The sequence below is a fragment of the Taudactylus pleione genome, unplaced genomic scaffold (genome assembly GCF_031769625.1).
Source record: "Taudactylus pleione unplaced genomic scaffold, aTauple2 ptg000126l, whole genome shotgun sequence".
Classification (NCBI taxonomy): Eukaryota; Metazoa; Chordata; class Amphibia; order Anura; family Myobatrachidae; genus Taudactylus; species Taudactylus pleione.
In genome coordinates, this window is record NW_028284528.1 from 3,081,390 (window position 1) to 3,095,194 (window position 13,805).

The 13,805-nt window shown below is 48.0% G+C and overlaps 1 protein-coding gene across 1 annotated transcript in view; it reads left to right on the forward strand.

The window, feature by feature from the left end:
* The window catches only part of C2CD2 (C2 calcium dependent domain containing 2), a 95,133-nt gene that overhangs the window by 32,751 nt on the left and 48,577 nt on the right, over nucleotides 1-13,805 (forward strand). The window contains exon 3 of the mRNA XM_088472568.1: nucleotides 4,179-4,277. Within this exon, the coding sequence (XP_088328694.1) occupies nucleotides 4,179-4,277 (99 nt within the window). The remainder of the gene's footprint in view (nucleotides 1-4,178; nucleotides 4,278-13,805) is intronic.

Sequence of the window (13,805 nt, forward strand, 5' to 3'; positions counted from 1 at the left end):
GACATGGCAGTTAGGAGCTGGTTGGCTGGTTCACTTTATCACTTTATCCGTTCACTTTATCTCCTAACAAAGCTTAGTAAATAGGCCCCTATGTTTTTGAGGTCAACTCGAAAGTAGAGCAGACCCATACGAATGGAGTGATAGGTGAATACGCATGTCCAGATTAATTGCCTCTATCCACCTGTTTTGGCAGTGCCATTGACAGATGGGATTGCACTGTGGCCCTAATTCAGAGCCGTACGCTCTGACAGAGGGCTCGCTCTGAATCAGGGCCAGTCTTTTTTTTTTTTTTTTATGGAGCGGCCTCCTGGACGCTCGCATTGCTGTGGGTTGCCACCCACAGCTAATGCAAGCGGCCAGGATGATGGTCGCGATGGTCAAGACCATCGGGCTTGCGACGAGACCCTTGTGGTAGGGTCTCGTGGCCGCAAGCCCCAGAGAGATTTCAGCTCAAACAGAGCCGAAAGCTCTCCCACTGCCATCACTTGTGATGTCAGTGGGGCCGCCCCCAAACAGTAGGCGTTCTCATGGGAACTCCTCCATCTGGGCAGCCACCCCCCCCGGCCCGCCCACCAAAGGGGACGTGCTGTCACTCAACATTGATAGCACGCCCCCTTTGGTGCGAGACCCGGAGCGACGGATTCCCCGTCGCTATCCGGGTCTCGTGCATGCGCATGATGGAGCTGGCTACGTTGTGCGCATGCGCTCTGGGCCACCATCGACCCGGTTGCGAGCGCTCAGCGCTTGCGACCGGGTCTGAATCAGGCCCTGTGTGTGACCAGATTATCATCCTGTGACTCTTCCAATTCACGTTTAACGCATTATAAAAGTAATAATGTCTATAGGACCAAAAGGGTCACAGGCTGAAATAAGGGTCCCCTGAACCTGTCCACGGTCTTTTTTTTTCCCTCGTGTTACCTTCATTTACCGGTCTACCTACATTTATAAGCTTTTTTTTTTTTTTTTTTCTTTTATAAGATCTTATTTGTTATACTTCTCATATGGTTCTATTTAAAGCACTTGCATTTATTCCTTGTGTTGTATTACAGGAGCTGTGCCTTGTTTCCTATATAAAGAGCTACATAAACAGCGGAGCTGTGTAATAATGCACTTAGAAATGTGTTATCTGCAAAGGGAGAGACCAGAATAATCCCTATTATGATCTGGCAGGTTTATACGGGAGGAGAGAGTGTTCCCTCCATCAGCTGAATGTCTTCTATGAATTAGGTCAAACCTCTCATAGGGCTCGCACTGCTCAGATATCACCGGCGAGGGTGGCTTTGTGTAGTTGTGTTCAGTGTGCGCTCATCCACTGCCTACTGCAGATACCAGGCTGCAATAAAATAGATCTGCAATGTTCTGTACAGCAGGGAAAAAACATATCTCTGCTCTACAAGGCCCATATGTAGTCCTACAGGGGTAGAGGACTTTATGCCTGGCCAGTGAGTTAGAGCAGCCCACTGGGGTTGGCCTCAAGATGGCTGCCGCCTCCACCTTTACACTTTAAGTATAGTCTTCATTCTAGCCCCCTGCACCTGTCACAACCTGTGCAGTTCCTATTTCCTGCCTGGGGTGTCACACTCGGCTCTGGTGCTTCTAGCACACACTGGTCTGTGTATTAGCAGTTTGTTGTGTCAGCTGAGTGTGCTAGAAGCACCAGAGCAGAGAGCGACACCCCAGGTAGGAAAGGGGAACTGCACAGGTTGTGACGGGTATAAGTAATACCAGAAGTGGAGCTCTCCGTGCTGTTAACCAGTACATTTGTCATGACATGTCGCAGAATTGGCGTGACTTGCTCTGTCCTAGCTGAAGCTGCAGTGTTCTTAGCTCCTTTTGCTTTAAGAAGCCAGACCTGCAAAAAGTAAAATATTGTTCAAGCTCCTAGAGGCAATTATTGACTGCGCCAACATATATACGCTATGTTTACTGTGCTGCGCCAGTGAAACGCTGTGCCTGTGCATGGTTGTCACGCTATGTAAATACGCATTAGATAGTCTCTGTATTTAGTATTTACATTTGGCAGACAAATGTTCTCCTTTGCATTTCTGTTTTGAAACCAAATGCAGGTGAAGTCACTGTGCAGGGCTGCCACTCGCTGTCTATGCTATTATTTAACTGTCCATGTGAAGGGTCCGCTGACTGCGTCCCGCTCTTCCTACTGGAGGGAGGCTTCCACAAGCAGCCACACATATGCAATGCCATAGCCCAGAGGTTCCCAAACTCCGCCATTACAGTCCAGTTTAAGGATGTCCATGCTTGAGCACATGTGACCTAATGTCAATTTGATTTAACCATCTGGTCTCGAGCAGGGATGGCCTTAAAACCTGGACTGTAATGGCAGCGTTTGGGAACCTCTGTTATAGCCTACATGCTACAATGGTTAACAGCAGCTTTAGATGGCATTGGCCACCGGGGCCAAGTTCCGACTATCTTAGGTTTTTGGACCTTGGTAAATTGGGTATTTTCACAGTTCCCATAGAAACTTCCCAATGAAATGCTTTTGTGAATGAAAACAGAGGGACCGCCACATAGATCTCTGATATGACCACGTTCCCTAAACAACACGCAGGTCATCTACAAACGAGCATATTCTGAGGCAGGGGTGTTTTAGGAGAGGAGGGGGCCCGCATGCAGCCTCCGTTGGGCCCCCTCCTTTCTGCCAGTGACTCGCCTCAGCATACTAATCTACTGCACATGCGTGGGTCTCCGGGAAAATGGCGCCTGCGCCTACTTTCCCGGGGACATATTTTAGTGTTTGCTGCTCTGCAGCGCCGGTCCAGAGCTACCGCTACGGAGAAGCACATCGGGATCTGCGGAGAGGTAAGTATAATTACTTATGGGTGCAGGGTGTGTGGTGGTATGCAGTCGGGAAGCCGGCGGACCTAATCCCGACAGCCGGCTTCCCGACTGCTTTATCCCGGCGAGGGTTAATTGACAGGCATCTAAATCTAGACACCTGTCATTTTACCGACGCCGGGAGACCAGCACCCAGCATCCCGATCTAAGTGATGACGGGCGCCGCTGTGAACAGCCGCGGGGGGGGAGGGTTAGGTTTAGGGCTCCCGGGGGGGGACTTAAAGTTAGGCAACCCCCGGGAGGGTTAGGGTTAGGCTTAGGGGGAGGGTGGTTTAGGGTTAGGCAACCCCCGGGGAGGTTTAGGGTTAGGCTTAGGGGGAGGGTGGGTTAGGGTTAGGCACCCCCGGGGAGGTTAGGCTTAGGGGGAGGGTGGGTTAGGGTTAGGCACCCCCCTGGGACTTGGGTTTAGGCGGCGGAAAAGGGGGGGTTAGGTTTAGGCACTGGGGGGGAAGGTTATGGTTAGGCACCCTAAAGGATGGTTAGGGGGTTAGAAATAGGTTAGCTAATACTTACCTTTGACGATCGGGATTTCCTCGATCGGCCTCCTGGTGTCGGGATTCCATCCGCCGGGCAGGGGTCCGGTGGTAAATCATACAGATTCCTGTGCGGTGTGGACCCCCCTGTACCCAGGGGCCCGTGTGCACTGCAGCACACCTTGCACCCATTATAAAGACGCCTATGTTCTGAGGGTTGATCTCAATAAAAGCGTACCACGTAACCCCATGATGTAACGAGGGTGCACTATTCATTTGGTCTGTGTGATACTAATGGGGAATGTGCGGATTCTGTATTGGTTACTTTATGCTAATTGTGTGTGTATTCAAATACTTCATTCTTGCACCACTCCCACCGATGCGTTTGACCTTTAAAATAGTGTTATTCCTTGTCCAGTGGACCAGGGGTTCTCACCTGACCTTCTCCAATTGTGATACAATGTTACATGAAGGTTGGCATATCTGTCAGACTAACTTTGAGGAATTTTAGTTCACAATCCATGGCTATGAGGTCTGTGTACTAAGCCTTGGAGAGAGGTAAAGTACCAGCCGATCAGCTCCTGTCACTTTGCAGGTTGTGGTTTAAAAAAAATGATAGGAGCTGGTACTTTATCTCCGTCCACTTTATCTCTCTACATGGCTTAGTACATAGACTCTTATGGGCCCTCAACGTGGCGGTGGGTATAACAGTCACCAGCTGCACAATCAGCAGGTGGGGACGATCTTCATAATTGGTCCACTTGGCACGGACTGACAGAATAAGCATGGGGCCTGGATACAGAGACGTTCCCTGTGTAATGCTTGTCCCTTCACTTTCTGTCTCTGTAGGGATCTCTGCGGCTGGCGTTTGAAGATGACGGTGGACAGAAACCTCTGCAGTTGTCTGTGAGACAGGTGGAGAGCGTTGTGAAGTCAGATCAGGCCAAGGTGAGCTGCACCCTGTGGGGATGAGACACTGTTATATTCTGTTACATGCTGAGTATTGGAGAACTGGGTAGATCGGGAACATTCAGACAGCTTAGTGTGGGAGAAGTGTATGTGAGCGGGCTACCTCATTATACAATTACTGCAACCATCTGATCAGATCTCACTTTCACCACATACCTCCTACCCTCAGTGTGTGTGTGTATATGTGTATATATATATATATATATATATATATATATATATATATATATATAATATTTTATGTGTGTATATATGTATGTATTTACTAGCTGTTGCTTGCAGATTTGCCAATGAAGAAAATGCTTCTGCCTATATATTATTTGATGTGTTCTAGTTGTTTTGCTTCCCATAGGGCCCCTGTGGCGGGAGTGGCCCACGTGACCAGCAGCGCTATACAGACTTGTGGCAGCAGCACCTTCACCCACCACTCACACCATTGTCACTGTGCCCTGTGCACAGACAGCTATGTAGCCATTCATGTGACCGCTGGCCAAAGCACCTCTCCCCCCCCCCCCCCCACCCTTTACTGGCCGATTGCTCGATGCCGCACCTATCTCTGCACTGATGATGTCAATCGATGTTGTTTTTGTTATCGCTCAGCTTCAACTTGACAGATTGAGATGAAACAAAGTGCAGGTTATTTCTAGTGATGAGCGGTTCGGATTCTGAGGAATCCGAACCGCTCCGAACAGGTGGAATCCGAGTCCACCCGAACGCAAGTTCGGGTGTTCCCGCCTGACTCGGATTCCACCTCGAGGCCGAACGTCACCCGTCCGGCGTCGGATTCTCGCGAGAGCCGAGTGACGTTCGGCCTCTATAAAAAGGCGCGGCGCCCGGCAGTCGGCGCCATTTCTCGCGTGACGCGTAGTTAGGTAGTTAGCTAGTGCGCTGTCTGTTCTAGTGTTAGATTAGAGTAGGCCGTGTTCTTGCTGCTCTGTGACTTTACTGGGCATAAGCCCTTTGTGTGTGCTCCGTGACTGGGCATAATAAGCCCACTGTGTGTATGTGTACTCTACTACTCACTGTATTATACAAGCTCCGTGACAACTGACAGGGCATAGCCCACTGAGTGTATTATACAAGCTCCGTGACTGGGCTTAGCCCACTGAGTGTATACAAGCTCCGTGACAGGGCATAGCCCACTGAGTATTATACAAGCTCCGTGACAGGGCATAAGCCCACTGAGTGTATTATACAAGCTCCGTGACAGGGCATAAGCCCACTGAGTATTATACAAGCTCCGTGACAGGGCATAGCCTACTGTGTCTATTATACAAGCTCCGTGACAGGGCATAGCCCACTGAGTGTATTATACAAGCTCTGTGACAGGGCATAAGCCCACTGAGTATTATACAAGCTCCGTGACAGGGTATAAGCCCACTGAGTCTATTATACAAGCTCTGTGACAGGGCATAAGCCCACTGTGTCTATTATACAAGCTCCGTGACAGGGCATAGCCCACTGAGTCTATTATACAAGCTCTGTGACAGGGCATAGTCCACTGAGTGTATTATACAAGCTCCGTGACAGGGCATAGCCCACTGTGTCTATTATACAAGCTCCTTGACAGGGCATAGCCCACTGAGTATTATACAAGCTCCGTGACAGGGCATAAGCCCACTGAGTGTATTATACAAGCTCCGTGACAGGGCATAGCCCACTGTGTCTATTATACAAGCTCTGTGACAGGGCATAGTCCACTGAGTGTATTATACAAGCTCCGTGACAGGGCATAGCCCACTGTGTCTATTATACAAGCTCCGTGACAGGGCATAAGCCCACTGAGTATTATACAAGCTCCGTGACAGGGCATAGCCCACTGAGTGTATTATACAAGCTCCGTGACAGGGCATAGCCCACTGTGTCTATTATACAAGCTCCTTGACAGGGCATAGCCCACTGAGTATTATACAAGCTCCGTGACAGGGCATAGCCCACTGTGTCTATTATACAAGCTCCGTGACAGGGCATAAGCCCACTGAGTGTATTATACAAGCTCCGTGACAGGGCATAGCCCACTGTGTCTATTATACAAGCTCTGTGACAGGGCATAGTCCACTGAGTGTATTATACAAGCTCCGTGACAGGGCATAGCCCACTGTGTCTATTATACAAGCTCCGTGACAGGGCATAAGCCCACTGAGTATTATACAAGCTCCGTGACAGGGCATAGCCCACTGAGTGTATTATACAAGCTCCGTGACAGGGCATAGCCCACTGTGTCTATTATACAACCTCCGTGACAGGGCATAAGCCCACTGAGTATTATACAAGCTCCGTGACAGGGCATAGCCTACTGTGTCTATTATACAAGCTCCTTGACAGGGCATAGCCCACTGAGTATTATACAAGCTCCGTGACAGGGCATAAGCCCACTGAGTGTATTATACAAGCTCCGTGACAGGGCATAGCCCACTGTGTCTATTATACAAGCTCTGTGACAGGGCATAGTCCACTGAGTGTATTATACAAGCTCCGTGACAGGGCATAGCCCACTGTGTCTATTATACAAGCTCCGTGACAGGGCATAAGCCCACTGAGTATTATACAAGCTCCGTGACAGGGCATAGCCCACTGAGTGTATTATACAAGCTCCGTGACAGGGCATAGCCCACTGTGTCTATTATACAAGCTCCTTGACAGGGCATAGCCCACTGAGTATTATACAAGCTCCGTGACAGGGCATAGCACACTGTGTCTATTATACAAGCTCCGTGACAGGGCATAAGCCCACTGAGTGTATTATACAAGCTCCGTGACAGGGCATAGCCCACTGTGTCTATTATACAAGCTCTGTGACAGGGCATAGTCCACTGAGTGTATTATACAAGCTCTGTGACAGGGCATAGCCCACTGTGTCTATTATACAAGCTCCGTGACAGGGCATAAGCCCACTGAGTATTATACAAGCTCCGTGACAGGGCATAGCCCACTGAGTGTATTATACAAGCTCCGTGACAGGGCATAGCCCACTGTGTCTATTATACAACCTCCGTGACAGGGCATAAGCCCACTGAGTATTATACAAGCTCCGTGACAGGGCATAGCCTACTGTGTCTATTATACAAGCTACGTGACAGGGCATTGCCCACCGAGTGTATTATACAAGCTCCGTGACAGGGCATAGCCCACTGTGTCTATTATACAAGCTCCGTGACAGGGCATAAGCCCACTGAGTATTATACAAGCTCCGTGACAGGGCATAGCCTACTGTGTCTATTATACAAGCTCCGTGACAGGGCATAGCCCACTGAGTGTATTATACAAGCTCTGTGACAGGGCATAAGCCCACTGAGTATTATACAAGCTCCGTGACAGGGTATAAGCCCACTGAGTCTATTATACAAGCTCTGTGACAGGGCATAAGCCCATTGAGTATTATACAAGCTCCGTGACAGGGCATAAGCCCACTGTGTCTATTATACAAGCTCCGTGACAGGGCATAAGCCCACTGAGTATTAGACAAGCTCCGTGACAGGGCATAGTCCACTGTGTGTATACGAGCTCTGTGACTCCAGTTCATAGTGATAAAGTAATATGGATCACGAGAATGAACTGAGAGGAGAGCAGAAACAACATGTAAATGCTAGCATTGCAGCGGCTGGAAGTCCATCACTTTTATCTAAAGCTGATGCTCAAGGGCGTAGAGGCTTTAAAACCTTAGGGAACCTGAAATCAAAAAATTTAGATTTTACAGGGGTAAAGACAAAAAAAAAACCTCTAAAGACTACTACTTTTGCAGAGAAACAGAAAATTGGCAACATACCATTCACCACACGTAGCGGCAAGGAAAGACTCAGGCTTTGCCCTTTATTTCTGAGTGGTGGTTCTGCAGCTGTCAGTGAGGCATCTTGTGCCTCTCGTGATGATAAAAGACCTTTTCAATCAGACTATAGAAGTGTGAAAACATTTAAAACCAATAAGGCAGTCGAACAAACTGTGTTTTTTGAAACACAAATGTCAGAAATCCCTGAGGAGAGTCTAAGTGGGTCCACAAGTGGCATTTCTATGTGTAAGCCTGACATTTCAGAGAAGCCGCCCTCCACAGTTTCTTTTCCATCTGTAGTTGTGGGGATGAGCAGTATTGCCGAGGACATAGAAATTGAGGATGCCACCGTGGAATTGCAAGAGGATGAGAGGAATATATGTGCAGCTGACGCTGGCACTAATGAGGATGAGGATATTATTTGTATAAGTCAGGCACCAGTGGAAGCAGCTCTTGGCCAAGATAAGAAGGCCATTGCCATGCCTGGGCATAGAACCAACAAATCCACATCTTTTGTGTGGAATTACTTTTACCCAAACCCTGACAACGTTTGTCAAGCCATTTGTAGCCTCTGTGAGACCACAGTTAGTAGAGGTAGGGACGTTAAACATCTAGGAACCTCTACGCTATTACGTCATCTGCAGCGAGCTCATGACAGGTGTTTGATAACAGAAACTACTGCAAAAAAAATAACAACAAGCAGTCCAGCATTAGCTAGATGCCTTCTCTCTACTAAATCCCAGCACCTGCAATCTCCGCCGACAACACCTTCCTCCTCAATATCCTCAGGAATGATCAGTGGTAGTACAACATCCAATTTGTTAGTGCTAAGTCACGGTGACTCCTCCAATTTCCAGGACACCTCAGAAGAAACTGAATCTTTGAGCACTAGGCCTGCTGCTGCTGCTGCTGCTGCTGGTGGATCTTCATCCCAGAAGTGGACCAAGAAGACTACTAGTAGTATACCAAAAAAACAATTGACTGTTAAAGAATCTCTTGCAAGGGGAAGCAAGTATGACAGCTCTCACCCTGTCGCACAGCGGATCACTGACGCCATGACAGCTATGCTAATATTAGATCTGCGTCCAATATCCTCAGTTAATGCAGTGGGATTTACACAGCTAATTGAGGTCATGTGTCCCCGGTACCAAATTCCATCTCGGTTTCATTTTACCCGAAAAGCCATTCCTCGACTGTACCAGGACGTTAAACAGAACCTAATTATTGGCCTGCAAAATGCTATTGTACCCACTGTCCACTTAACCACAGATATGTGGACAAGCGGTAGTGGACAAACTAAAGATTACATGACTGTGACGGCCCACTGGGTGGGTGAATCGCCTTCAGCAGCAGCAGTATCTAACAAACAACACCAGCTCATTCAGAGGCAGGCAACTCTGTGCATCACCGGATTCAATAAGAGGCATACCGCTGACAACCTGTTAGAAAAACTAAGAGATGTCATAGAAACATGGCTTACCCCACTTGGACTCTCCTCAGGATTTGTGATTTCTGACAATGCTACAAATATAGTGAAAGCATTACATCTGGGTGAATTCCAACACATCCCCTGTTTTGCTCACACAATAAACTTAGTGGTGCAGGGTTTTTTAAAAAACGACAGGGGCGTGCAGGAGATGCTGTCTGTCTCCCGAAAAATTTCGGGACATTTTCGGCATTCAGCAACAGCGTGCAGGAGATTGCAGCACCTGCAAGAGCAGTTTAATTTGCCCTGCCATCAACTGAAGCAAGAAGTGGTAACGAGGTGGAACTCAACCCTGTATATGCTTCAGCGGATGGAGGAGCAGCAAAAAGCCATCCATAGCTATACGACAAGCCATGACATTGGGAGAGGAGGGGGAATGTACCTTACCCCAGCACAGTGGAGAGTACTTTCTGTCTTGTGCAAGGTGCTCAAACCATTTGAAGTTGCCACTTGTGAAGTGAGTGCTGACACTGCTAGCTTGAGTAAGGTGATTCCCCTGATTTCGCTTTTGGAAAAGCAGCTGGAGAAATTGAAGGATGATATTAAACAAAGTGATTCCGCAAAGTATGCTGGACTGATAGATCAAGTCCTTTGTTCGCTTCGCCAGGATCCACGGGTGGCCAAGATCTTGAAATCTGATCATTATATTTTAGCAACCATTCTTCATCCTAGGTTCAAGTCATATGCTGTGTCTTTCTTTACAACTGACCCAGATCTTAAAAGAACCAAAGCGCTCCTGGTGAGCAAGTTGGCAGCTGAAGTGACACATGGCACTACGATGACGTCTCCTCCTTCGGTTTCTCCAGCAGCAGCCAGAAAAAAATGCACCTTTTCCAAAAGACCCAGTGGTGATGCAGATAAGTCAAGTCAACATTTTGACATCTGGTCGGGTCTAAAAGATTTGCCCAACACCAGTGACACCTCTACCGCAACTCCATCTAATACGATTACCATCCAAAGAATGGTGGAGGATTATTTTCAGGACACCGTACACATAGACATGTCACAGAGTCCCTTCGAATATTGGAAGAAAAAAAAGGCAATTTGGAGACCCTTGTATAAACTGGCTTTGCATTATTTAAGCTGCCCACCCTCCAGTGTGTACTCGGAGAGAGTTTTCAGTACAGCCGGGAACCTTGTGAGTGAACGACGAAGGAGGCTACTTCCACAAAATGTAGAAAAAATGATGTTCATTAAAATGAACTGGAAATTTCACGAGGAAAACCTTTCCCACCAATCACGTCACAGTACAGATACTTCTGTAATGGTAGATTCCAGCGGGGATGAACTGATATTGTGTGAGGAATCGGATGATGTACACACTGATGAGGGTGAGGATGGCAATGATGGTGACATCATGCCACTGTAGACCTGTTGCCTTTAGTAGATTGGAAGATTTTTTTGTGGGGGCCCAAACAAACCCAGCACTTCAGCCACAAAGTGGCAGTACCTGTCGCTGAAATGCTTCGTTTGTTAAAGTGTGCATGTCCTTTTTAAGATCCAACATAAAGGGTGGGTGGGAGGGCCCAAGGACAATTCCATTTAGCACTACCTTTCATTTCTGCCACTGCTGTGTGGCATAGTTTCATAGATGTGCTTTAAACTGTGGTGTCTGTGCCACTGCGCCGCTGCTCTGACGCTTGGTCACCAGTCAGCTCACTGCAACCTTTGGCCAATAATGGTGAAAACAATAATTTAAGCTGTGAGGTGGTCTAAATTGACTGTAAATGACTGGAAATTAATGTTATTGAGGTAAATAACACTCTAGGAAGAAAAAAAAGCCCAATTTATGTAATTTTAGCTTTTTTTGCCAATTTTGGCAAAAAATCCAAATCCAAATCCAAAGCCAGTCAGCGCAGTTTGGCAAATCCAAAGCCGGACGACGAATTAGAACCAAATCCAAATCCGGCAAAAATGGTCCGGCGCACATCCCTAGTTATTTCTAGGAGTTTCCACTACAAATTGGTGCAGTTCCCATGAATATGGGTTCAGTAGTTTTGCGCTTGGCTGCTTGGGGGAGGGTTAGGCTGCTGGGGTGAGGGTTAGGGTTAGGCTGCTGGGGTGAGGGTTAGGCTGCTGGGGTGAGGGTTAGGTTGCAGGGGGGTAGGGTGAAGGTTAGGCTGCTGGGGTGAGGGTTAGGCTGCTGGGGTGAAGGTTAGGCTGCTGGGGTGAAGGTTAGGTTGCTGGGGTGAAGGTTAGGTTGCTGGGGGTAGGGTTAGGCTGCTGGGGGTAGGGTTAGGCTGCTGGGGTGAGGGTTAGGCTGCAGGGGGGTAGGGTGAGGGTTAGGTTGCTGGGGTGAGGGTTAGGTTGCTGGGGTGAAGGTTAGGTTGCTGGGGTGAAGGTAAGGTTGCTGGGGTGAAGGTTAGGTTGCTGGGGTGAAGGTTAGGTTGCTGGGGGTAGGGTTAGGCTGCTTTGATGAAGGTTGGGCTGCAGGTGGGGTGATTGGGCTGCAGGTGGGGTGGTTGGGCTGCAGGTGGGGTGGTTAGGGTGCTGAAAGGGACTGTTAGGGTTAGACTATGGGGGGGCATTAGGATTAGGCTGTGGGAGGGGTGGGATAGGGTTAGCCTTAGAATACTTAAGGAAAATCGCCAGCATTTTCAGCTGTTGGCATTCCGACCATCAGGATTCTGACCGCCAGGATGCCGTACCCAACCCACATTTTGTGGCTTTATTTACTAAACTGTTGCTTTTCATAGACACCCATTATCAGCGTTTCTGGCCGTAGGACACCTCCCCTGCACACCCATTCCTTGTTCCCTGAACCCCTGTGTATCACAAAAACAGATCACAACACAGGTTTTATTTTATTCAGTTTTCATGTATCATTTTCACATAGTAACTAATCACGGAATATATTAAGATACAATTTTGAAATTAAAATAATTATTTTTAAAAATGATCTTTTTTTTTCTTCAACACTACGATGGTTAGGAGCAGCCGTCCAAATTAAATGCTCTTTTGTTGAGCAATAGTTTGAGCTACAATAAATGATACGTGCTCCTGAGTAGAGATGGCCATCTGTGGGGTGTCCATTGATGGTTGCCATCGATGGACCCATTGGTGATTACCACAATGGCACAAAACAATCGATGGTTTGCACCCCCTCGATGTTCACCTCTGCTGCGTGCACGTCGGGCAGCAGGCTTATAAAAAAATGGGACGGGGCTTAGCAACCGTCGGGGGAGGGGCTAAGCTTCATCCTGCCACAATAACAATAAAAAAATAAAAAAAAACGCTCCTACTGATCCATCAGTGGCAAAGAACCATTGGTTCTCTATCATCGATGGCAAAAGTAGTTCACATCGGCCAACAAACATCAATGTTTTGTAAACATTGATGGTCGATGGCCATCCCTACTACGGAATTCCCCATTGCAGAGTACTTTTCTTGTCTTGGTTCTGATTTATGCTGGAATGTTATTTGCTAACTTATCTCATGAGCCACACACATACCTGTATGGAAGTCCCCGCTTCCAGTAAGCTAGGTGACCCTTATAAAACAGGTGTTTCTACTTGTTGGTACAACTTTTTGATGCAGTTATTCTTTGTTAGTGTTTGTCCTTTCCCACAGTGAAGTTAATATTTTCCGATTAAGGCCCCCATACACGGTGAGATTCAAAGTTGGTAAGATCAGTTGTACGCTTTCCCTTGAAATTCTTCATAAGATGTGGTCAAATGGTGTACGATTGATCATTAAGATCATGAGATAAGATGCATAGAAGTGTATCACATCGTACACGATCAGTTGAGATCTCTCTGCAAAACCATCTGATCTGCGATCCAACTAGACGACGGCGGGGACGCGCATCGGGGTCGCAGAAGACTCAAAATACTTTATTTATTACCAGTTCTTTATATAGCGCCCACATATTCTGCAGCGCTTTACAGAGAATATTTTGCCATTCACATCAGTCCCTGCCCGGGGGGGGGCTTACAATCTATGGGCCTGATTCAGACCCACTCGCGAGCGGCTGTCTGCTCGCAAGTGGGTCGATGGTGTGCACTGCGCATGCGCACGGCGGAGAGAGCTCCTTCGTGCGCATGCGCGAGACGCGACGAGCGAAGGACTTTCCTTCGCTCGTTGTGTCTGATCAAAGGGGGCGTGCTGTTGATGTTGATTGACAGCACGCCCCCTTTGGTGGGCGTGCTGGGGGCGTGCCTGCCAGACGGAGGCGTTTCCAAGGGAACGCCTACCATCAGAAGCCGGCCCCACTGACATCACTAGTGATGTCAGTGGGAGTGATTTTGGCTCTGAT